The 24,715-nt window shown below is 43.1% G+C and overlaps 1 protein-coding gene across 2 annotated transcripts in view; it reads left to right on the forward strand.

The window, feature by feature from the left end:
• POC1A (POC1 centriolar protein A) overlaps positions 1–23,558 on the forward strand; it is a 108,198-nt gene extending 84,640 nt beyond the window's left edge. For both annotated transcript variants that reach the window (XM_038771245.1, XM_038771246.1), the window contains one exon: positions 23,159–23,558. In XM_038771245.1, the coding sequence (XP_038627173.1) occupies positions 23,159–23,278 (120 nt within the window). In that variant the 3' untranslated portion in view covers positions 23,279–23,558. The remainder of the gene's footprint in view (positions 1–23,158) is intronic.
• The last annotated feature ends 1,157 nt before the right edge of the window (positions 23,559–24,715 follow it).

Consider the following 24,715-nt stretch of genomic DNA (forward strand, 5'->3'; position numbering starts at 1 on the left):
TGAAAATAAAAAAAATCTGTTTTTGTGAATTTCTCTTGTGCTCTCAATCAATAGTATATATTGAGTGCTTACTTTGTGCTGAGAATTGTGCCAAGCAGTTTGGGGAGTTCAGTATAGAGTTAATAGCCACGATCCCTTCCCCCCAAGAAGTTTATAATCTAGCAGATCTTATTTATTAATTTATTTTCATTCGCACACTTATACACATTCTGTCCCTTACTGGACATCTGAAGCATGTCCTGAACTTTAGCTAAGATTGGCATTGCCCTGGTCCCTGGAAAATACTTTAAACGTGTTATTTCACCCTTATTCTCTCTTTTCAATGATGATTAATGAATTGTCCCCATTTGCTTGTTTCTATGTAGCCGTGAGTTCTTGAGTGAATATTCAGGCCCTTCCATGTGTCAGATCTAGCTTTGGCAGCTGTCCTTTGAGAGTTCTGGCATTGAAATGTCATCATTGCTTTAGAGGAAGATCTTCTTAATCACTATAACTTTGAGTCACGCTTCAGTGTTTCAGGAAGGAATATTTACATGGTCCCAGCCCTATACTCGCATTCCCCAATCAGGGATTACTTTCAAAGTGATGTTATAACAAGAAATAATCCTTCCTTGAAGTTATTCCTGCTGGAAAAATTGCCTTCAAAATCCATTAAATTAGGGATATTAGTAGTGTAGTATTTACCTAAGTGCCTTACATTCAGATATCCAAGTGACTTAGCAGCATTCTCATTAATCCTCTCAACAGTCCCGGGAAGGAGAGAAATATTACATTCTCTGCAGTTTGTGGAAGATGAAGCTAATATTGAGATCAAAAATGTTGGCTAAGCTTCCTCAATGCATTCATGACAAGCCCAGCAGTAGTACTCCTGAACTCCTGATTCCTCACCCTCATCTATAAACTAGTTCTTTTCCATATTAATGATTTCCTCTTCAGCCCTCCATTTTCTCAAGTGATTAGCTAAGCTGTCTGTTAATTGCCTGTTGTTCTATTTTAGTCACTGCATAAATTAATGGATGGCTTGTTGAATTTAAGATAGATTCTTGAGAAATAGGTAGATTATTGGCTAGTGTTGCTAAAGAAAATGTCTTTAGTGATGTCCTCTCCACAATTGATTAGCTCACATTCACCGTGGGTACTGTACATTAGCTCTCTGTAACGTCCAGCAGCTCTGGCTTTGAAGGTAGTGGTTGTCCTCTTGCAAAAATCCTTGCAATCTGGAAGAGCGATAAATTTTTTCTTGAGATTCATTTGAAACCACCAGAGGCTTGTTTCAACACTTCAAATTCAGCATTAAATGTTTCTCTTTGGTTTAAAGACAAGCTTTCATCCTGTCCCGTCTGGACTACTGTATCAGCCTCCTTTCCGATCTCCCATCCTCTTGTCTCTCCCCACTTCAATCCATATTTCACGCCGCTGCCCGGATTGGGCATGTTATTCCCCTCCTCAAAAATCTCCAGTGGCTACCAATCAACCTACGCATCAGGCAGAAACTCCTCACCCTCGGCTTCAAGGCTCTCCATCACCTCGCCCCCTCCTACCTCACCTCCCTTCTCTCCTTCTACAGCCCAGGCCACACCCTCCGCTCCTCTGCCGCTAATCTCCTCACTGTGCCTCGTTCTTGCCTGTCCCGCCGTCGACCCCCGGCCCACGTCATCCCCTTGGCCTGGAATGCCCTCCCTCCAAGGTAGCTCTCTTCCTCCCTTCAAGGCCCTACTGAGAGCTCACCTCCTCCAGGAGGCCTTCCCAGACTGAGCCCCCTCCTTCCTCTCCCCCTCCTCTCCCTCTCCATCCCCCCCGCCTTACCTCCTTCCCTTCCCCACAGCACCTGTATATATGTATATATGTTTGTACATATTTATTACTCTATTTATTTTACTTGTACATATCTATTCTATTTATTTTATTTTGTTAATATGTTTTGTTTTGTTCTTTGTCTCCCCCTTCTAGACTTTGAACCCATTGTTGGGTAGGGACTGTCTCTATATGTTGCCAACTTGTACTTCCCAAGTGCTTAGTACAGTGCTCTGCACACAGTAAGTGCTCAATAAATACGATTGATTGATTGATTGATTATTGATTGATTGATTCCAGTATAACTTGGGCAAGTCACTTTACTTCTCTGTGCCTCAGTTACTTCATCTGTAAAATGGGGGTTGAGACTGTGAGCCCCATGCAGGACAGGGACTGTGTCCAAGCCAATTTACTTGTCCACCCCAGTGCTTAGTACAGTGCCTGGCACATAGTAAGTGCTTAACAAATACCACAGTTGTTACTATTATTATTAATAATCTAGTTCAATTATGACACAAACAAAAAGAAACTCTAGAAGAGAATGATCTTCATGGGTTTCCTCTCTCTCTCTCCCCCCGCCCAGCACGTTTTTCATCCCAAAATTTGAACACTTTTCTCAACTCTATTGGTAGAATCATAAACAGGATCAGTAAGAGGTTATCAAATTCAACCTTGTGGGCCCAGACTTGCCTACATCTAAACTACATAAAACCAAAGATGAGCTGGTTTTCAAACCCCTTCAGTGTTGGGAATTCTCTAGCCTCCCTTGGCAGGAGTGGCAGAACAACAGAATTGAGGGTCCCAGGCCAAGCATATGAATTCAGAGCCCTGGTCTAGTGGCAGAGCGTGGCTCTGGGATTCAGGAAACCTGGGTTCTAGTCCCAGCTCTGCAGGAAGGGGGACAGTTTATGGACTGAAGATCTCACCTAGGGTGTTCTAAGAGGTGGACAAGCTTAAGAGGAATCCTGAAAAACAGCTAACTTGGGCAGTGAGGACTATTGTGGCTACCGAAGCAACCCACCTACTGGGTTATGGTGCCACGGCACTGCATTGGCCCTCTGATGCAGTCACCTCAGTCGAAAACAGGTTCTTTGTGTTAAAAAAAGGGGAAAACCCCCAAATCCATGGCATGCAGTTCACAATATGCTGCATTCTTGCCCACCTACTTGCTGCATTTCAAGTCCCAGTGGAAATGTGACTGTCAGGGATCAGAGAGTGCAAGTGGAGCTGGGCAAACCAGTACCACAGCAATCAATTCCTTTGTGCCGGATCTCAGTCCTGAAGGCTAAATACCCAGGCTCATCAATCATTCTCAACGGGAGACTCAATCAGTGGTGTTTACTGAATACTTCCTGTATGCAGAATACTGTACTAAGTGCTTGGGAGATCACAATACAACAGAGTTGGTAGATGCAGATAGGGGATTCTACCTCCATTTGAATTAAGGCTTCTCTCAAGCCCTTTTCCTTGCTCTCTCTTTCCCCGTACCTCTTCTCCTCCTCCTCCTTCTCCTCCTTCCTTTTTTTTTAAAATGGCATTTATTAAGCGCTTACTATGTGCAAAGCACAGTTCCTTCCCTCCCTCACTCCTAATTGTGATGTTTGTTAAGTGCTTACTATGTGCCAGGCACTTTTCTAAGCACTGTGGTAGATACAAGCAAATCGGACTGGGCAGCGTTCCTGCATGGGGCTCGCATTCTCAATCCCCATTTTCCAGATGAGGTAACTGAGGCACAGAGAAGTAAAATGACTTGCCCACGGTCACATAGCAGACAAGGGGTGGAGCCAGGATTAGAACCCATGACCTCTGACTCCCAGGCCCATGCTGTACACCATGCTCCCCTCCCTCTGTCCCTCAAACTCAGTCCCAGCAGGGGTTGCTCATAGCTCCCTGTGTGTCTCCAAGCCTCGTCTCAGAGTAGCAGGTACCCATGCCGTTCATTCTGTACGTGGCATATACTAAGGACTAGAGGATATGGCTTCTAAAGGGAGTGGGCCCTGATGCAGGCTGGTCGACCATCACCAAAGTCCCGATTTTCTGTGCCAAGCAACCTTTTTAGCAAGGAAGATCTTTTTATTCCGTTGGTACAATTTCAAACATCTATCAGATCCTTGTAATAAAACCATAATAATAATAATAATGACATTTATTAAGCGCTTACTATGTGCAAAGCACTCTTCTAAGCACTGGGGAGGTTACAAGGTGATCAGGTTGTCCCATGGGGGGCTCACAGTCTTAATCCCCATTTTACAGATGAGGTAACTGAGGCACAGAGAAGTTAAGTGACTTGCCCAAAGTCACACAGCTGACAATTGGCGGAGCCGGAATTTGAACCCATGACCCCTGACTCCAGAGCCATGCTCTTTCCACTGAGCCATGCTGCTCCTTATGCACTTGAAGTAGTCACCCTGTAGCTTTCTATTTTTTAATCTAAACAACCTTCTTTCTTTTAACCTTTCTCCCTGAGTCCTTTTTTCCCCCCATCTTTTTAATCATTCTTGTTACTCTTTGGCCTCTGGCCTTTCTCCAGTTTTTCCACTGCTCTCTTAAAATGCAGAGACCAAAACCAGATGAAATATTTTAATTGAGAGCCTGACTAGTGCCATATATAGCAGAAAGTTGTTATTCTGAATTCATCCCAATATTATTTTACTTTTTAAAAATTAAGGCATTCTGTTGCTCACATATTGTTTGCTATCCTCTATTTTTTTTTAACCTCATCCCTCTTTCTCCATTTGGTAACTAGGTATAGCAGGTTTTTGGGGTCCCCTAAGTTTTCAGATTCTCTATGTATGTGACTCCCAGATCTCAGTCTCTAGCCCTTCCATCTCATATTTCCTCTTGCTTTGGGGATAGCTCGATCTGGATGACCTCCCAGGCCCTTAAGTTTAATATGATCAAAACTGAACTCTTTATCTCCCATCCTAAACTTTCTCTTCCTAACTTTTCCAACACTGTCATCACCTCCCCCGCCCCCAAACCTTCTTGTCCCATCATGATAAAAAATTTCCAAATGGTGAGAAGCAGCATGGCCAAATGGATAGAGCATGGGCCTGGGAGACAGAAGGTCCTGGCTCTGCCACTTGTCTGCTGTGTGACCTTGGGCAAGTCAGTTACCTTCTCTGTGCCTGTTACATGGGGATTAAGACTGTAAAATGGGGATTAAGACTGTAAGCCCCATGTGGGACATGGAATGCGTCCAAACCGATTACCTTGTATCTACCCCAGCACTTAGAACAGTGCCTGGCACATAGTGAGTGCTTAGCAAATATCATTAAAAAAAGAATGGGTAGGCTAGCAGCCAATCAACCAGTGGTATTTATTGAGCGCTTACTGTGTGCAGAGCACTGGACTATGTGCCAGGTACTATGTGCACATGCTCTTTTCCTTGCCAGAGATCCCTTCTCTGCCTTGCCACCAAGCCATGCCCTGCCCTGCCTTCAAAACACTACTTCAGACCTGTTTTCCCCTTGAAGGCCCTTCAGGCTCATTTCACCTGGCTCTATTCACTCCAGTTTTCTCTCCCCATCACCCACCTCTACCAGCCAACAAATACTTGACATGCATGTGCGTATTTCTATAGAACTGTGTTTGATAATGACCATGCTTAGCTTGTTCTGTCCCTGTGTTCATTTGTATATATTTGTGTTGGTGTTATCTTCCCCATTAAATCCAATTAAATGGGAGGCAGGGAGGGAGGATGCATAGATGAATGGATTGATTTGTGCTGGTCAGAAAAATAAATCCTCATATAACCTAAATAGCTCTCCTCCATTAGGTCCCCTTCCATATCAGCTCACTTGATTTCCCAAATGGGCTGTAAGAGGCCTGTAATGGGTGCTGTAGATATTCTGTATTGCCCTGGCAAACCACATGTACTTCCGAACACGTCTGTAAATTGTGGAAGAGTGCTGAATTTTTTAATGAGGTAAAAATGTTTCCAAGAATTTTCCTCCATTGTACAAAAGAGACATAATTCAGCACATCCTAATAATAGAGACTAAAAGGCAGAAAGACGTATCAAATAAGCAAACACCTGATTCTACAATTGTTTTGTAGATGGAGCCCTCCCCACCTTTAATAGGTTGGAGTTTGGTTCCATTAGACCCTAACCTTTGGTGGTTTTGCCTCCAAAACCAATGGAGGAGTTATTTTTAAGTCTAGTTTTTGTCTCTCCTTCGTTTTTGTGTGTACGTGTGTGCTTTTTTCTGGCTTTCAATCATCCAGAAAGTTGCATCGCATGCTGTGACATCACAGCAGTAATCCTGTGACTCATGTAGTCTGCCGGGCTAGGGGACTTATAAAATCATTTTAAAAGCAAAAAGCTGCAAATTTGATCCCTTAACTGGTAATGTTCACACGTAATCTCGGTGTTGACCTTATCTCTCAATCTGTGAATGAAATGACATTTGGAAAGTTCATTTTTGGAGAGTTAAAACCTCTTAGTGACTCTGTAGAGTCTGTGAATGCCAATTACTCTGCTCTGTCTTGGTTTGATGAGGTCAGCATGGTGCATTTGGTTCCTATTTCTGGCCATGCTGGATGGGAAGGCAGAAACTGAACATTCTATATCCAGCCCAGCCACTGACTGACTCACTAGGTAAAGTGGGCAAGTTGCTTGATCTTACTCCACTTCAGCTTCCTCTTCTATTCAGTAGGGATAACCCTACCCTCTTCTGCAGGAAAACGTAAGTATGGATGTATTTACCATCTTAGAACTTTGCTCCATCTATGCAGTCCTTTCACCGGGCTGTCCTGTTAAGAGAAACCCATCCCATGGGATTGCACAAAATTCTTGGATTTGGGATCAGTACGTTGGAGTACAGCTTCTTCCGAAAGAACTGGGTTCTGCTTCCTGGGAGCTGTTATTAGTTAGAGGAACCCATTCCCTATGCACTTTGAGCGATTGTTCCCCTGCGGACATTTAGGATTCCCAAAACACTTCAGCCGCAGACGGGCATAACGTTTGGGGAGGTGGTCCATTCAGAAGGTCAAGACCACATTCCCCGGCCACCCCGCAGGACTGCTCTTTCCAGGTCAGTACTCAATCAGATTCCAAAGTTCCCACTCGTACACGCAATGATGTTATGGAGAAGATAGGGTTGCCAAATGGCCCCTAGAAACAAGATTGTCCTGTATTTGAGTGACACAAATTCTGCCCCTAGGAGCGAAAGCAAGTGGAGATGGACTGCAGCCTGTGTCCTGGGTTTTCAAGACTAAAATCTGGCAGCCTTGGATCAATCAATCGTATTGATTGGGCCCTTACTGTGTACAGGGCACCATACTGAGCACTTAGCCTTAGAAGATGCGCATTAGAATTTAGCATCACAAGTCACAGGACCTCGGGGTTGTCTTATGGATGAGGGAGGCACAAGGACCTTCTGAAAGCAATAGTATGTGGTCAACAGCCCAAAGGAACCGCTGTGGATGAATTCGAAAAAGCCAGCTGACTGCCAAAGGCATATTTGGCACTTGATTGGAACTGTCCAGGGATTTTAGCTACTGGTTTCTCTTGGGCTACAAATTTATGAAGTTTTCCCATTTTCCCCATTATAAGGCCTTTTCTTTCAGTCCAAACAGAGTGAAAGATGGAGTAAAGAGCTGCTCGCGGTTCTTAGACATAAGGATTGTTTTGATTCCATTAAGTGTCCCTTTCCTGACGGATACCAGCTGAAATAGAAATGATGAGGCTAGAGAGGCTTTTTGGTCTGAACAACAGGACACGGTCGAGTAGAGCTGCCTCATCCCCAGTTAAGCACTTCCACTAATTATAGAAAGCTATTTATCAGAGAAGACTCAAGCCTGCTATATAGCACTTCCAACAGAGGTAGGGAAAGTGGATGTCTGTTTTAGTTTATTTCATCTCTCAGTAATCTATTCAGTTGTTTGGCTTTTTTCCTCCTGCATTTTATAGATTTTTTTTTTTCCTTCTCCCTCGGTCTCATAACTGCAGAGGAAGAGCATTTTCCTTCCTAGTTTTTTTTTACGCTTAGAGCTTTTATAGATGACAAGTAGAACAAAGTGGCAGTCAGGGTCAAGAATGTAGTGAGGTTATGTTTTCAAGTACACCTTGGTAGAGACATAATCTCTAAAATTTCTTCTTATTTGACACCACTTACCCTGACTGGATTTAAGAAGAGTCAGTATCCTCTAGGCCGTAAGCTCCTCAAGGGCAAGGGACGTGTCTACCAACTCTATTGAATTGTACTCTCCCAAGTGCTTAGTACAGTGCTCTGCACACAGTAAGCACTCGATAAATACCATTGACTGATTGATGCAAAAGGATGATGGATTTTCAGAGTTACGATGACGAGTCAGTATTTTTAAAAATTTCCTAGAAAAGATTGCATATCATTTTTTAATTTCCTCCCATAAGAAGTAGCTGACCTAGTGCGGCGTTCCTAAATCCTAACTGGTGCTGCTGGCAAGATTTCCACAGGCTAATGTCAACTCTTGGTCGACACTGGCTTTCATCTATTGTGCCTGGTCGGCATGAAGCGGAGATTTGCCAGCGAGTTCATTAATTTGTTCAATATGGACAGCTAACCTGGATAATTCAGACTTCCAAGTGAATTATCTAGTTTGCTGGACTGCATTGAATTAATTAACTACTTAGAATGTGAGCCCCATGCGGGACAGGGACTGTGTCAACCTAATTAATGTTTACCTACCCCAGCACTTAAAACTGTATGGTAAGCACGTAGCAAATACCATAAGAAGTAAATGGACAGATTTCATCTCATTGGGCCGGTTGACTTTATGGAAACCCTTGTCTGTAATCAATCAATCAATCAGTGGTATGGACTGAGCATTTACTGTGCACAGAGCACCATACTAAGCGCTTGGAAGAAGACAAGAGAGTTGGTAGTAGACAATCATTGCTGGTAGATTGCCATTTTCAAGCCTTTAAGCAGAATAAACTTCAGAGAAAAAATAATTTGAAAAGGCAAGTAGTGATTTCTCTGAGCTTGCTGATATTGCCACCTGCTTGTTGTGTGACCTTGGGCAAGTCACTTAACTTTTCTGTGCCTCAGTTACCTCATGTGTAAAATGGGGATTGAGACTGTGAACCTCACATGGGACAGGGGCTATATCCAACCCAATTGGCTCGTATCCACCCCAGCACTTAGTACAGTGCCTTGCAAGTAGTAAGTGCTTAGCAAATACCAGAATTATTATTATTACTGAGCTGCCAAACTGAAAAAAAAAATAGATTCCTTACCTACACCCTTGCTCCAATTACAGAGTTTAGTATTTGCCAACAAATAACACTGGGGAGGGGACTACTCTTTGCCTGTGGGCAGGTTTTGTGCCTGAACTCAGCAACAATAATAATTCAAATTGTGGTATTTGTTAAGCACTTACTATGTGCCAGGCACTGTACTAAGCGGTGGGGTAGATACAAGCTAACCAGGGTGGACCCAGTACCTGATTAGTACTCCATTTTACGGATGAGATAACTGAGGCACAGAGAAGCTAAGTGACTTGCCCAAGGTCACACAGCAGACAAGTGACCGAGCCGGGAATAGAACCCAAGTCCTCTGACTCCCAAGCTGGTGCTCTTTCCACTGCTTCTTAAGGTCTGGTTCAAGAGTACTAGCGGTACGCAGCTCTACTCCTTCCCCATTAATCCACCAGTCAATGGTATTTATTGAGTACTTACTATGTGCAGAGCACTATACTAAACGCTTGGGAGAGTACAATATAACAGACACATTCCCTGCCCACAATGAGCTGGTGCCATTCCAGCCTCTTAGGGATGTGGTGCCAGGATCCCAGAATCAATCAGTCAGTTGACCTCTCCCTGCCAGAGGTGGCAAGCCCAGACTTGAGATGCTTGACTTGATGTTGGGGGAGGCGGTGTGACTGGGGCTGCAGAGGTGGGTTACTTTGCATGGCAAGCCGATGGAAATCCCCCCCTTCTCCAGACCTTCCTCAGTGGCAATTTCTCTGGGTCCTGTATTACCCAGTTTTTCAACCAGGAATCTCCACTGCATTAAGAGCTGAATAAAAGTTTCTTCTGTCCCTTTACTTTGATAAAATGATGCCTGTTTACTCGTTTTGATGTCTGTCTCCCCCATTCTAGATTGTGAGCCTGTTGTGGGCAGGGATTGTCTCTCTCTGTTGTTAAATTGTACTTTCCAAGCACTTAGTACAGTGCTCTGCACACAGTAAGCGCTCAATAAATACGATTGAATGAACTTGTTGATATACATGTAGGGGAACTGGTGAATTTATTTGGCAAGCTGGAGGAGTTGGAAGAGTTTTGAAATAAAGACTTAGCGATGGTTTCATTTTGGAGCAGATGCAGATGAAGGATTCTCTGGGAGTTATGCATTAATGGTCAAAGGGGAAAGCCAGATTTCATATTTAACTTCCTGTTTGACTCTTTTAATGTCAGAGAGAAAAAAAAGTCAATCAAGCAATGGTATTTATTGAGTGCTTACCATATACAGGGCACTGTATTAAGCACTTGGGAGAGGACAATACAACAGCGATGGTAGACACTTTCCCAGCCCATAAGGAGCTAATATTCGTTTGAAAACACCATAATGTCATTTACTCCAGGGGCTGTTCGTTGTTTAGAGAAGAGCAAGCAGGTGCTCATTCATGCTTGCTTGCTGCTCCCTATCTTGGACACATTCTTTCCTTGGGGGAAATGTGAACTTTTCATGACCATAGCAGCCGATACACATCAATGGCCGTAGTTCCCTTAGAGTCCAGCCGTTGTCCATTTGACAGTGAATTAAGAGCATGTCTGCCGCTTGAAAATACTCTCTTCGCTGAGGAGAGGACAAGGTGAAAAAGGTAGGGCTCGCTGGAAGCATGTGTAAAGCTGTCTGTGAGGCAGGAGAATTAACTGAGATTCCAAAATCCTTGAGATAATCCATCAATAGAAAACAGTGTTTCATGCCTTTCCAAAAGACAATGAATCTGGAAAAGAGGCCAAAAGAGGGGTGGGAGTTGGGAGAAAGGGGGATTAGAACACTGAAAAAATAAAATGCCAAAAGGGTGAAGAAATTCTACATCCCTTATATAATATGAAGCAGAGACCAAGGCCAGTGTAGCTTATATTAGATCAAAGAATGATTTCACCTAGCCAAGAACAGTCTGGAAGAAAAGCGAGTGGGGGAAGTCGGGTGTTAGTAACTACTATTCTGTTGCAGTGTAGTAAATTTGAGAAATGCTTTGAAAAATACATTTCTTCCTCAATTAGAAATGTGAGAGTTTGTGCTTAAGGAATTAAGAATGCATGTAACTGAAGGAAATTTCTATTCTCCCCGGTTAATAGAAGTTCCAGAAGCATTCATGTTGAAGTAGGACTGATAAAATAAAGTATTAATAATAATTTTAGCTAAAAAAGTCGCCAGTAATGAGGACTCAGTTCCAGTCTCAGATGTTACATTAGGCTGAGTGGAAACATAGGGCTTTTGATCCTTTCTAAATAAGACTACCGGCAGGAAAGAGGGGGACTTCAATAGGAGCCTCATAAAACAAGTCCCTACTCTTTGCGTTCTGAAGACAGCGAGTGCCTACATTTAGAAGAAATCATTTCTTTTGTTCTAAATAGAAGATTTTTTTTTTCCTTTGGAAATCTTGCCCCGATCTAAGGGACCCAAAGATACTGTTTTTCATGGATCAGCATCTTCCCTTTGGGGGCCATACTTTTGCCTCTCTGCCCATTTTTGAACATGTGTTTCTATAGGTTTCGTTGTTATGGGGTGGAATGTTTTTTCCCCTCTCTCCTATCATTGGCAAATCTTTCTCTTTATTTTCCAGGGCTAAAGAACACTTGAATTGATTCACTTTATCATTTGCTCAGGCGTTTGTTTGGATCCACATCACAAAATAGAAGTCCGATTCAAAGGGTGGATGGGAACTTGAGAATTCATTTTGTCCCTTCTCTGGCCCTCAGGCAGCACGGCAATTAATCTGTCTGACATTTGGGTATCAATTCTAGTTTTAAAAATGACCAACTAAGGAGATTTCATAGCTTGCTCCAGTGCCTCAGTGAATCTTCCCAAGAGGAAAATCTTTCGTGGCCCTGAGACTGATTTTACAAGTTCAAGTTTTCTACAGTCATCTCCACAGCCACCGAGTCACACAGATGACTTTAGCAAAGCTAATTCTAAATATAAGCTTGGCAGGGAAGTTGTGAAACTCCCTAATAGTAAAGAACACTCCAACTTTTAAAAGCTTATTTATTTTAGTGAATTAAAACCAACTGATGGTAGCTCATCCAGAAGTAAGGACAATTTAGCAGTTGAATCTGCTTTATTAAGAACTTAAATTCTAGATTCTAACCCTCTAGGCTTTCACATCAGAAGCTTCGAACACGGGGACTCAAAAGGAAAATGCTTTGTAGAAATTTCTAATTCCAAGTGACTCCCAATCCCAAACCCATAAGAAGCCCTCAAATTGGCAGTGAAACCAAGGAAGAAATCATTCACCATTCTTTGGCATCCTGTTATCTCTAGATCTTATATACAGTTACAGCTCAGGCCCTCAGAATTGCCATGTTTCAATAATAATAAATAGACTGTAAGCTCATTGTGGGTAGGGAATGTTTCTGCTTATTGTTATATTGTACTATCCCAAGCACTCAGTACAGCGCTCTGCACGCGGTAAGCGCTCAGTAAATACAATTGAATGAATGAATAATGATAGCAATAATATTTGTTAAGCACTTACTATGTGCCAAACACTGTTCCAAGTGCTGGGGCTGATACAGGTTAATCAGGTCGGCCTCAGTTCCTATCCCACGTGGGGTCACAGTCTGAATTGGAGGGAGGAGGATTTAATCCCGATTTTATAGATGGGGTAACCGAGGCACAGAGAAGTTAAATGACTTGCCTAAGGTCACACAGAAGGCAACAGAGGCATTTTTTCTCATCGTTTTGTTTTCAGAGTAGGTCAGTCAGATAACTGATGGCTGGGTAGACGAACAAAGGACAGGAACATTTCTACTTGTCACCAGTGATTCATAATTTCTCAATAAAGGTGTAGGAGAGATGCCTTGCTCTTAAAAGAAAATGAAAATCAGTTTTGGTCTTTGCCTCGTTGCTGAATCCCTAGATCACTTTGTGGAAGGGACAAATACATCATCATCAACACCATCGCCAGTTAGCATTCATTTAATGCCAGTTGGGGGCATGGCACCCTACTAGCTACTATGTTTCCCAAAGATGGTGAGCTTTGGCATGAAAGATTCGATTCATAGACCCAAATGCCATAGAAAAAGATAAGGAATAAATTTGAATTGTTGGGATCAGTTCAAGGATCTTTAAATGTGGCATTAACTAATGATGGCATTTATTAAACTCTAACTAAATGCTAAGCCCTGGGGTAGATAGAAGTGTGGGAAATCAGACAGCCCCAGTCCCAAGCAGACCTCACAATCTATTCGATCCCCATTTTACTGTTGAGGGAACTGAGGCCCAGAGAGGGTAAGTGTCTTACCTGAAGTCACACAGTAGGTCAGAGGTGGAGCAAGAAACTCAGATCCGAGTCTCCTGACTCCCACTCCTATTCTTTTGCCATGATTTCCACTCTTGAATTGTATTTGTTGCATAGTTTAGACCTTACTTGGATTCTCAAAATTTGAAACAGATGTAATGAAAGTAGCATCTTTGTTGTGTTGAGGTATGTGGGCTCTCAAAGTGAAGAATGGATGACTGTTGACTAACTCCGGTATTTTATTATCATGAAACCCTCACAGTCAAATCTCTAATTAATTTGCTCAATCATATATCCCAGAGGGGCTTTCTAAAGGAATTTCAATTAGAGTGTGCAAGTCCAGCTTTTCATTTTTTTCCCTTATTAAAATACTACCCACTTTAACGGTCTGCAGCACTACAGCTCCCTCTGAATAATATTGCTGTCTCAGAATGTGGTTGCTGGATGAGAAATTGTTAATGGGGTCGGGGCTGGGGAGGTGAGCAACAGGAGAGTGAGCGAGTGTCAGGTTTGGGATTCAGGAGGTAGCTAATAAGGCAGAAATTGGGGAAATACAAAAGAGAGCTAAGGCGGGTGGTGGGACCCTAGGGAATAAGGGAGAGAAGATAGAGGAAAGGGGAGAGAATTATAATGTGAATGAGCATCTGCGATCTCCTGAAATGTAGTGTTTTTTCCTTCCGAGTTAGTTGACAGAGACGGAAAGGGAGATGTGTTCATAATTTGAAAGCCCTTCGGAACTTGCAGGTCAAAATAAAGCTGGCAAATTGACCAGGGTTTTATTTTAGGGAGCTGCCCTGATGTAGAAATGCATACTGAAGAAGTGTTCATCCTCATTAAGACATCTGTGTTGATTGCTTATAAGATAGTTTGATTTTTTTTTTCACCTCGCCCTTTTCCATTTCCGATTTTAAAGCACGTTATTTTGACATCACCTCATATCCACTCTCATCCTTTAGCAGAGGTATATTGAGGGTGCAGATTGGGGAAGATGTAAACTTTAAATGTGTCTAGCAGCATAAGCTTGCTCGGAATGCACAAATTCCTGATTGTAGATCGCTCTACAATTGCACATACCACCCAATCGAGTGTATTTTACTATTTGGGCCATACCTTAATGTTTTCCAAGCTCTTAAAAATCATAGCTTTAATATCTCATTAGCATGTTTTTGTATGTGTGTAAAATGAATTAAGTTTTTAGCAGTGATATTCATATGGGCAGACTACAGTGTGCTTTAAAAGAGCAGGCTGCTTTACATCTTTTTCAATCCAATTATGTGAACAGCTTTGATTAATAACTAAAGAAGAGGAGGTTTATGAACCATGTTTACAAATGAACGCTTGTTATGTGTTCTGAAGCTCTGAAATGTTTCCATGTGTTGTTTAATGGTTCAGCTGGAGACTGGTATTTAACTAGTACCTATGGGACAAAATGGCTGGTTTCTATCGTCAATGGAAGTGACTTGTCAGTTTTCCTGCACACATCTAGAGCTTCTTATTTTAGGAGTTAACTTCTTAGAAAGTAGGGTTGTCGTAGGTGTTTCGGGAGATTGACTGCTTCTCCATATTGGCTACATGTTCTTGTGGAGTAGTAGCGGTAGTAATGGCAGTAGTAGTAGTAGTAGTAGTAGTAGTAGTAGCATTTATCGGACACTCACTTGGTGCAGTGCATTGAACTAAGCACTTGGGAAGTACAGAATGAGCAATTGAAACAATCCCTTACCACAAGGAGACAGAAAAGCAGCATTGCCTAGTGGAAAGAGCCAGGCCTGGGAGTCAGAAGGATCTGGTTTCTAATCATGGCTCCACTGCATGTCTGCAGTGTGACCTTGGGCAAGTCACGCCATTTCTCAGTGCCTTAGTTCCCTCATCTGCAAAATGGGAATGAAGACTGTGAGCCCCATGTGGGACAGGGACTGTATCCAACCTGATTACTTTGCATCTAACCCAGTGCCCTATTCTAAAATAGTGCCTTGGACATAGTAAGTGCTTAACAAATACCATAAAAGAGGGGAGGAGACAGACCTAAAAGTATCTACAAACAGTGTAATCAAAGTAAATAATCGAATATTGCCAATATTCCAAATCCAACGGCTCATACTCTATCCTAATCCTCCTCGACCTCTCAGCTGCCTTCGACACTGTGGACCACCCCCTTCTCCTCAACACGCTACCCAACCTTGGCTTCACAGACTCCGTCCTCTCCTGGTTCTCCTCTTATCTCTCTGGTTGTTCATTCTCAGTCTCTTTTGCAGGCTCCTCCTCCCCCTCCCATCCCCTTACTGTGGGGGTTCCTCAAGGTTCAGTTCTTGGTCCCCTTCTGTTCTCGATCTACACTCACTCCCTTGGTGACCTCATTCGCTCCCACGGCTTCAACTATCATCTCTACGCTGATGACACCCAAATCTACATCTCTGCCCCTGCTCTCTCCCCCTCCCTCCAGGCTTGCATCTCCTCCTGCCTTCAGGACATCTTCATCTGGATGTCTGCCCGCCACCTACCTAAAACTCAACTTGTCCAAGACTGAACTCCTTGTCTTCCCTCCCAAACCCTGCCCTCTCCCTGACTTTCCCATCACTGTTGACGGCACTACCATCCTTCCTGTCTCACAAGCCCGCAACCTTGGTGTCATCCTCGACTCCGCTCTCTCGTTCACCCCTCACATCCAAGCCGTCACCAAAACCTGCCGGTCTCAGCTCCGCAACATTGCCAAGATCTGCCCTTTCCTCTCCATCCAAACCGCTACTCTGCTTGTTCAAGCTCTCATCCTGTCCCGTCTGAACTACTGTATCAGCCTCCTCTCCAATCTCCCATCCTCTTGTCTCTCCCCACTTCAATCCATACTTCACGCCGCTGCCCGGATTGTCTTTGTCCAGAAATGCTCTGGGCATGTTACTCCCCTCCTCAGAAATCTCCAGTGGTTACCAATCAACCTACGCATCAGGCAGAAACTCCTCACCCTCGGCTTCAAGGCTCTCCATCACCTCGCCCCTTCCTACCTCACCTCCCTTCTCTCCTTCTACAGTCCAGCCCGCACCTTCCGCTCCTCTGCCGCTAATCTCCTCACCATGCCTCGTTCTTGCCTGTCCCGCTGTCGACCCCCGGCCCACATCATCCCCCTGGCCTGGAATGCCCTCCTTCCCCACATCCGCCAAGCTAGCTCTCTTCCTCCCTTTAAGGCCCTACTGAGTGCTCGCCTCCTCCAGGAGGCCTTCCCAGACTCAGCCCCCTCCTTCCTCTCCCCCTCCTTCTCCATCCCCACCGCCTTACCTCCTTCCCTTCCCCACAGCACCTGTATATATGTATATATGTTTGTACGTATTTATTACTCTATTTATTTTACTTGTACATATTTATTCTATCTATTTTATTTTGTTAATATGTTTTGTTTTGTTCTCTGTCTCCCCCTTCTAGACTGTGAGCCCACTGTTGGGTAGGGACCGTCTCTATGTGTTGCCAACTTGTACTTCCCAAGCGCTTAGTACAGTGCTCTGCACACAGTAAGCGCTCAATAAATACGATTGAATGAATGAATGAATGAATGAATAAGGCTTTGAAGTGGGGTAGAATGATAGTCTTGTTCTGTCTCTCTCTGTCTCTTTCCCTCCCACCCCCAGCTGTCCTTCTCATACCCCAGCCAACTGGGGAACATAGAACGTAGATGGGGATGGCTGGGCCTTCTGAGTCTCTCCATCCATTTGTTTAATTATGCACTCTTAGAATATCGCACGTATTCTCAAGGAACAGAAAATGGAAACCTGAATTTGGTAACTTTAATTTTATGCATCTTCAGATGGACCCTACATGCATTTCTAAAATGGATTACACTTTTTAGACAAAGGGTAAGAAGAGAGGTGTAGTGATAATCTTACCTTAATTGGTGCTTGGTCACAAATCACTCCAAAGTGTTCTCAAAGGAAAAACATCCTTGGAGATGCTGAACGATAGTATTTTATGTCTACTGTCATTTTCCTGCTCTAGGAAGAAAAGACATTGGTGTTCTAACCACTGTTCTAGCCACTGGGGTGGATACAAGCATAGCGTGGCTCAGTGGAAAGAGAACGGGCTTTGGAGTCAGAGGTCATGGGTTCAAATCCCTGCTTCTCCAATTGTCAGCTATGTGACTTTGGGCAAGTCACTTAACTTCTCTGTGCCTCAGTGACCTCATCTGTAAAATGGGGTTTAAGACTGTAAGCCCCCCGTGGGACAACCTGATCACCTTGTAACCTCCTCAGCGCTTAGAACAGTGCTTTGCATATAGTAAGCGCTTAACAAATACCATCATTATTATTATTATTGGTACAAGCAAATCAGGTTGGACACAGTCCATGTCCCTCACGGGGCTCACAGTCTTAATCCCCATTTTACAGATGAGGTAACTGAGGCACAGAGAAGCAAAGTGACTAGCCCAAGGTCTCACAGCAGACAAGCGGTGGAGTGGGTATTACAACCCACGTCCTCCTGACTCCCAGGCCCGTGCTCTCTCCACTAGGCCACACTGCTTTTCAGGGCTGCAGGACATAGGTAGGAGTTTGGGGAGAACCCTAAGATCCAGGCGTGTGAACTCTCAGACTGAGTTTCCTTTTCATTCATTCATTCAATCGTATTTATTGAGCGCTTACTGTGTGCAGAGCACTGGACTAAGCGCTTGGGAAGTACAAGTTGGCAACATATAGAGACGGTCCCTACCCAACAGCGGGCTCACAGTCTAGAAGGGGGAGACAGACAACAAAACAACGTATTAACAAAATAAAATAAATAGAATAAGTATGTACAAATAAAATAAATGAATAGAGTAATAAATACATACAAACATATATGCATATATACAGGTGCTGTGGGGAGGGGAAGGAGGTAAGGTGGGGGGGATGGGGAGGGGGAGGAGGGGGATAGGAAGGAGGGGGCTCAGTCTGGTAAGGCCTCCTATGGGGTGGGAGGTCCTTGCTCTTCCATTTTGTGCCTGTCTGATTTAAAGGCAACTTTTAGCCTAACTACTACTAAAGGCACCCCATTGGGTGGCTCACAGTGTGATGCTAATGTTTCAGGGCTCGCACTAACTATTTTCTTAGTCAATTTACAATGCTATAGCTTTTAAAACACTCACTGGACTATTGCTCATTATGTAATGATGAAATTTTCATGGCAAAGGAGAGAGAAATAGACAATGCATTCATAAAAAACAGATCCAAAAGGTAATTCTTCATGCCTTAGTGTTTGGAAATCTCGATTCTCCAATGAAGATATTTAGGACCGTTTTTCATTTGGTTTCCATTAAGACATTCTTGCCATTGTGCCCTTTTTATGCTTTGATATCTTTTTCTCAGAATGGAAAAAATCATGAGCTATAGTAATTGCAAATCCAAATGTACAATAGGATCTGGAATTTGTCTAGCAAAATGAAAATGCTGTTTGGTTGGTTGGAAGCTTGTCTAAACAGGCTCTGTCCAAACTCCTGCCTTCACTTCTTCCCTACCAACTCACTTCTTGACTCAGTGCAATCTGGGTTTCACCTCTTCACTGTACTAAAACCCTGATCACAAGGGTGTCCAAAGATCTTCTCAGACAGTCTAATAGGCTCTGCTCTGTCCTAGTCTTCCTTGACCTCTCAGGTGCCTTCAGCACTGCTGATCATTCCCTTCATCTCAAAATGGGGATTAAGACTGCGAGCCCCACATGAGACAACGTGATTACCTTGTATCTAGCCCAGTGCTTAGAACAGTGCTTGGCACATAGTAAGCACTTAACAAATACCATCATCATCAAAATAACTTTGGTTTTGCCTGAATGGTACTCACCTGGTTCTCTTCCCACCTCTCTGACCCCTCCTTCTCAGTCTCCTTCACTGGCCCTCCTTCTGCTTCTCACTCCTTGACTGTGGCTGTCCCACAAGGCTCAGTCTTGGGAAAGCAGCATGGCCTAGTGGATAGAGCACGGGCCTGGGAGTCAGAAAGGAAGTGGGTTCTAATCCTGGCTCCGCAACCTGTCTGCTGTGTGACCTTGGGCAAGTCACTCCACTTCTCTAGGCCTCAAATGCCTCCTCTAAAAAAGGGGATTAAGACTGTGAGTCCTCTTTGGGACAGGGATTGCGTCCAACCCGATTTGCTTCTATCCACCCCAGCTGTTAGCACAGTGCCTGGCACATAGTAAGCTCTTAACAAACACCACAATTATTATTAGCATTATTATTCTGGTTATATTGTTGAGACCCCTAGTCTTCTCGGTATTCACCCACTTTCACAGGGAGCTCATCAACTCACATAATAATGATAATAATAATTGTGGTTGCAAATGACACAACCTTCCCAAGGCAGGCTTCACTTCTGTGGTGTCCGACGAGTTGAGGGAGGCAGCCCCAACCTTTGGGGGGCCTCGGAAGCTTGTGAAGTTGAGGTGACCCCATGATGGGGTAATTTTGGCCCATCTACTGCATCTGTGGGATGGCAGAGTTTCACTCCTGCAGAATCATGCCAGTTGAGGGAAGCCACCCCAACCATCTCTAGCTTTTCCTGCTACATCCCCAACTTCCTCTCCAATGTCCCAATCTGGACCTTTTTGTCCATGATTGGAACCGAATTTTTCTTTGAACCCCCTGATAGTTTAGACCTACACAGCTTCCTGTGGGAACGGATTACATTGGCTTGCCACTTGCTGGGTAAAGAAGTGCTACTTTTTAACTTGCTCTAATCTACCACATTGAAGCTTCGACCATTGTCCCTTTGTTCTGGTGTTGTGGGACTTGGTGGTAACAAGCCATATTTTGTGGACTTCAGTCATATTCCCTCAGCATTCATTTTTCCAGACTAGAGGTCTTTGAAAAGAAGATGGTCTCTTGTCAGCCCTAAAATGTTTTGGATAATTCAGCCTGGAGGCATTGGGTTGAACTAGATGACTTTACCTCAGTCTTCACGTTTTTAAGTTGGTCAAAAGGTTGTAAGTAGTACAACCTTTAGGGTAGTATATATTGAATATATATAGGGTAGTATATATTGAATTCAAACAGAATCACAGCTCAGTTTCATAGGTAATAAATGAGAAAGCATTTCACGGGGTAGCACAATTGCATTCTGTTTTGGAGGTTTAAACAATGCATTGGGTGAAAATGAAGAAAAGTGTGACATTCTGTCATTTTCATGATGCCACTTCCACTAAACCCAGACCCTCAGGAGCTAGCAGAGGGTTAATGCAACTGTTAGGTTAATCATGTTTTTTACAAGAAGAGGTGGAACACATTTTACTTTTCAAATGACTTTTGCAGTCATTTATTGCTTTGGCAGAACCATTTTAACTTCTTGTCTTTTATAGATCTGGTTAGTCACGATAGATTCTATATTGGGGGACAGGGATGGTGGTCCGAAATACACTTATCAGGACAAACAAGGGAGAAAATTATAGTATGCACAGAATTTAATATGGAGCCCCGGGGAAGAGTTCCTCAAATGGTTAAATATTTTTATTAAATATGTGAATGGGTAGTTTTCTATGTGCGTCATTGGAACAGGCAACGTTTTTATATACTGAATATCTCCTAGGAGCCTGATTCTCTGCTGACAGGCAAAATGCCTACTGAATTAGTAGGCATTAGCACCAATTTTTCTGATGTCCAAAAATACGATATTGTAAACCTAAGTGGAGCCATTATGTTGGCAGATGGAGATCAACTGCAGCCCTCAAAGTGGATCTTTTCCCACATAAACAGGAAAGCAGGCTTCACTTTTGTACAGAAGAGCAAAACAACAAAACAAAATCTGGCCGTGACAGTGAATTGACAGTAGTGTCTAAATGATAAAAGTCTTTAACTAAACAAAGCATTTCTTCCCAAAGCAAGCCTCTCTTAGAGATCAACCAGGAATGCTCCTTTTTTCCTGCAGTTGACTCAATTTTTGCATTTCCAAAATTCCAAAATGTGCACTGGTTTGCTGCTGGCATTCTTCATCAGAATGAGAATTTCAGCTACAAAAGGCAAAACTTCAGAATTGAAGTTTGCTGTTAGGTTTTAGTGCACTTGTCCTGTTCCGGTATTTATAAGTTATTGAGTGGAAATGGAGTTGACCTGGGGTTAGGTTTCTTTGTGGAGGTGATCAGGGGTATTTAAGAACCCAGCACAGATCAGGAAGGAAGCCTGTGGTTCTAGTCCTTTTTAAGTAATCCCATTGGGTCTGGCTTTATAATCCCATTTTTCCTTTAAGAAAACAGATGCAGAAACTCCATAAAAATCCATATAAATTTTAGAATTGTAAGTCCTTTCAAATCATCAGGCATTTTAATCCTTTTCAAAGAAATGTTTTAGAAGCGGTTCATTCCAGGAAAACAGGAGCACAGTGGAACAACTTTTATGGCTTCATGTCATCATCTGGCTTCACGTCATCCTCATTTTACCTTTTTTATGGTATTTATTAAGGGCTTTCTATGTGTCAAACACTGTTTTAAGGGCTGGGATAGATACAAGTTAATTAGGTTGTAGACTGTCCCTGTCCCACATGGGGTTCACAGTCTAATATTTGAAGAAGACACCACTGATGGCAAAATTCATCTCTGAGTGCACATGTGGCTGAAAAGACCGATGCAGAACCACAGCCCTCGCCATATTGGGCACACAAAGTCTGCCCCACATTGTAATAATTGTGGTATCTGTTAAGTGCTTACTATGTGCCAGGCACTGTGCTAAGTGCTGGGGTCGATACAAGCAAATCGGGTTGGATGCAGTCTCTGTCCCACATGGGGCTCACAGTCTCAATCCCCATTTTACAGAGAGAAGTGAAGTGACTTGCCCAAGGCCACACAGCAGACATTAGTACAGTGCTCTGCACATAGTAAGCGCTCAATAAATACGATTGATGATGATAATGAGGTAGCGGAGTCAGGATTAGAACCCATGACCTTCCGACTCCTAGACCCGGGCTCTATCCATTGCACCATGTTGTCTTGTCACGCTTACCATTTGCAACACTTAGCACTGTTTTCTCTTTTGTCTCCTTGTCTCCCATTCCTTACAAAGCTTTCCTCTGCCCTCCTTGCTTTTGGTGCCCCAATTTTAGCTCTCCAAACAGCAGTTGTTTGGATAGCCTGCTGATGCTCATTCTTTTCACGTGTCCCACCCAGAGTAGCTGTGCTAAGGTGAGCCTAGCTTCGGTGCCAGGAATCGGACTGTGTTCCGGCACTTCATTATTCGTGATCTTGTCTTGCCATTTGATATTGAGCCTGGCCCAAAAGTGACCCTGCTGGGATTGCTCAAGAAGCCGAATGTGGCTTCTTTATGGGACCTAGGGTTCTCTGCCAGAGAGAAATTTGGATAGTACCACAGCTCTGGAGACTTTTAGTTTAGTCTGGAGCCTGGTTACCACACCTCTGCCACATTCTGATTGTCTCCCCAAACATTTCAGACAGCAGATTTGATCTTACTTACAATTTAAAATGATTGATGTGCCGAATCTTTCCTTGAGGTCTTCTTTCTTTCTTTTTTCTTTCTTTTTTTTTTTTTTGCTTTAATCCCTTTTTGGAGGGAGAAAGGTACCAATGCTTTTTAAGGAAGTGTTTTGTATTAAAGCAACAGTGTATTGTTCCTGCAATATATATTTTTTTATCCCTCTCTGCTTTGTATTTGGATTTCCTATTAGTTTGATCTTAAATTGGATAAACGTGGAAGACTGTGAGCTTGTTGTGGGCAGGAATGTGTCTATTGTTATATTGTAGTCTCCCAAGTGCTCTGTACAGTGCTTTGCACACAGTAAGTGCTCAATAAATACGATTGATCGAATGAGTGAATGAATGAATGAAGGATTGATCCTTTCAGGATTAGAAGAGAGATTAGACAGAGGAGTACCTGATCTACAGGTATTCCTCTATAGGATATGAACATCTATTTTCCCTTAAGCTTATATCATCCTTGTGTTATTCCCATTTCATTTTACAGACTGTTACCGTTCTGGAGCAGAGACTGACCATGACCGAAGATAAGATAAAGGAGGTCCTGGAGAATCAGCGGATCACCATGCAAGCATGTAACCAATTCTTTGAGGTGAATAACAAATGAGAGATTGAAAGCTGGATCCTGGTTGTAATTATTATTTTATATGTACTGTGTAAGTTATATACATATGTAAATATAAAGATTAATTTATATTTTATTGAGTTTAAAAGGATGCAAAAGTGAGAAAGGATGCAAGTGTTCAAAGGTATGCAGCAAAAGTTCAAAAGTAAGCAACAAAAGTATGCAACTAAGGTATAAAAGAATGCTACCATTCAAAAGTACACAACCAAACTTCACAAGCATGCAAACGTGCAAAAGTACCCATGCTGTTAATGTTGTTACTCAAGCAATAAAATTTCTCTTTAATTCAGTTTAAATGATGGCCTCCTGTGATCTTATTGATGTTTGATTTGGTTGTATTGTACTCTCCCAAGTGCTTAGTACAGTGCTGTGCACACAGTAATAATAATAGTAATAATAATGATGGCATTTAATAAGCACTTACTATGTGCAAAGCACTGTTCTAAGTGCTGGAGAGGTTACAAGATGATCAGGTTGTCCCACAGGGGGCTCACAGTCTTAATCCCCATTTTACAGATGAGGTCACTGAGGCCCAGAGAAGTTAAGTGACTTGCCCAAAGTCACACAGCTGACAATTGGCAGAGCTGGGATTTTGAACCCATGACCTCTGACTCCAAAGCCCATGCTCTTTCCACTGAGCCACACTGCTTCTCCATTGAGCAGTAAACCGCTCAACAAATACCATGGATTGAGCGATTGATTGATGTTTATACTTTAGGGATAGTATAGTATTTCGACAGCCCCCAAACCCTAGGAGGAGATTTTCACAATATTATCCGTGATCTCTACTGGAATTTTATTCCCATCTCTCAACCACTGTATTTCTTTCGATCTCTAAATACTGTGGGTTGATGATGATTATAGCATTTATTAAGCACTTACTGTGTGTCAAGCACCATTCCAAATGCTGGGGTAGATCAAGTTGGACACTGTCCCAGTCCTACATGAGATGCACAGTCTAAGTAGGAGAATCGACCACTAACTGGAAGGATGTGAGCCAAAAAAATGGCTCCAAAGCAATCACTGAGCCTCCCGGCACCCTGGTCTCGTTAGGGGCCATGAGACTAGAACTTTTTTGTTGTGCAAGCACAGAGGATGCGATTTTATGGATGGGGTCAGAAGTGAAACGTGCCTGAAACATTTTTAGGGTGTGACTTCCTCCTCCCTGCCCATGTGGGTGCTATAGAATTTGGAGATTAAAGCTGGACTGCTGTAGAAACATATATCCCCATATATGAGACCTAGTTAGTTCTCCTTTATACCAGTGCTCCTAAAGTGAGAAAAAGAGACTAAAAATAGCAACTGGGGGTGGGGGGGCTTGCGAGGAAATTCCACAGCAGGTCCCAAGAAGCTCCATTCCCCCAGCAAACTGTGGCCTTTTGTTCTAAAGCCACTTGGGGTGTCAGGGGAGAAAGAGCA

This window comes from Tachyglossus aculeatus, chromosome X2 (assembly GCF_015852505.1).
Source record: "Tachyglossus aculeatus isolate mTacAcu1 chromosome X2, mTacAcu1.pri, whole genome shotgun sequence".
Taxonomy (NCBI): domain Eukaryota; kingdom Metazoa; phylum Chordata; class Mammalia; order Monotremata; family Tachyglossidae; genus Tachyglossus; species Tachyglossus aculeatus.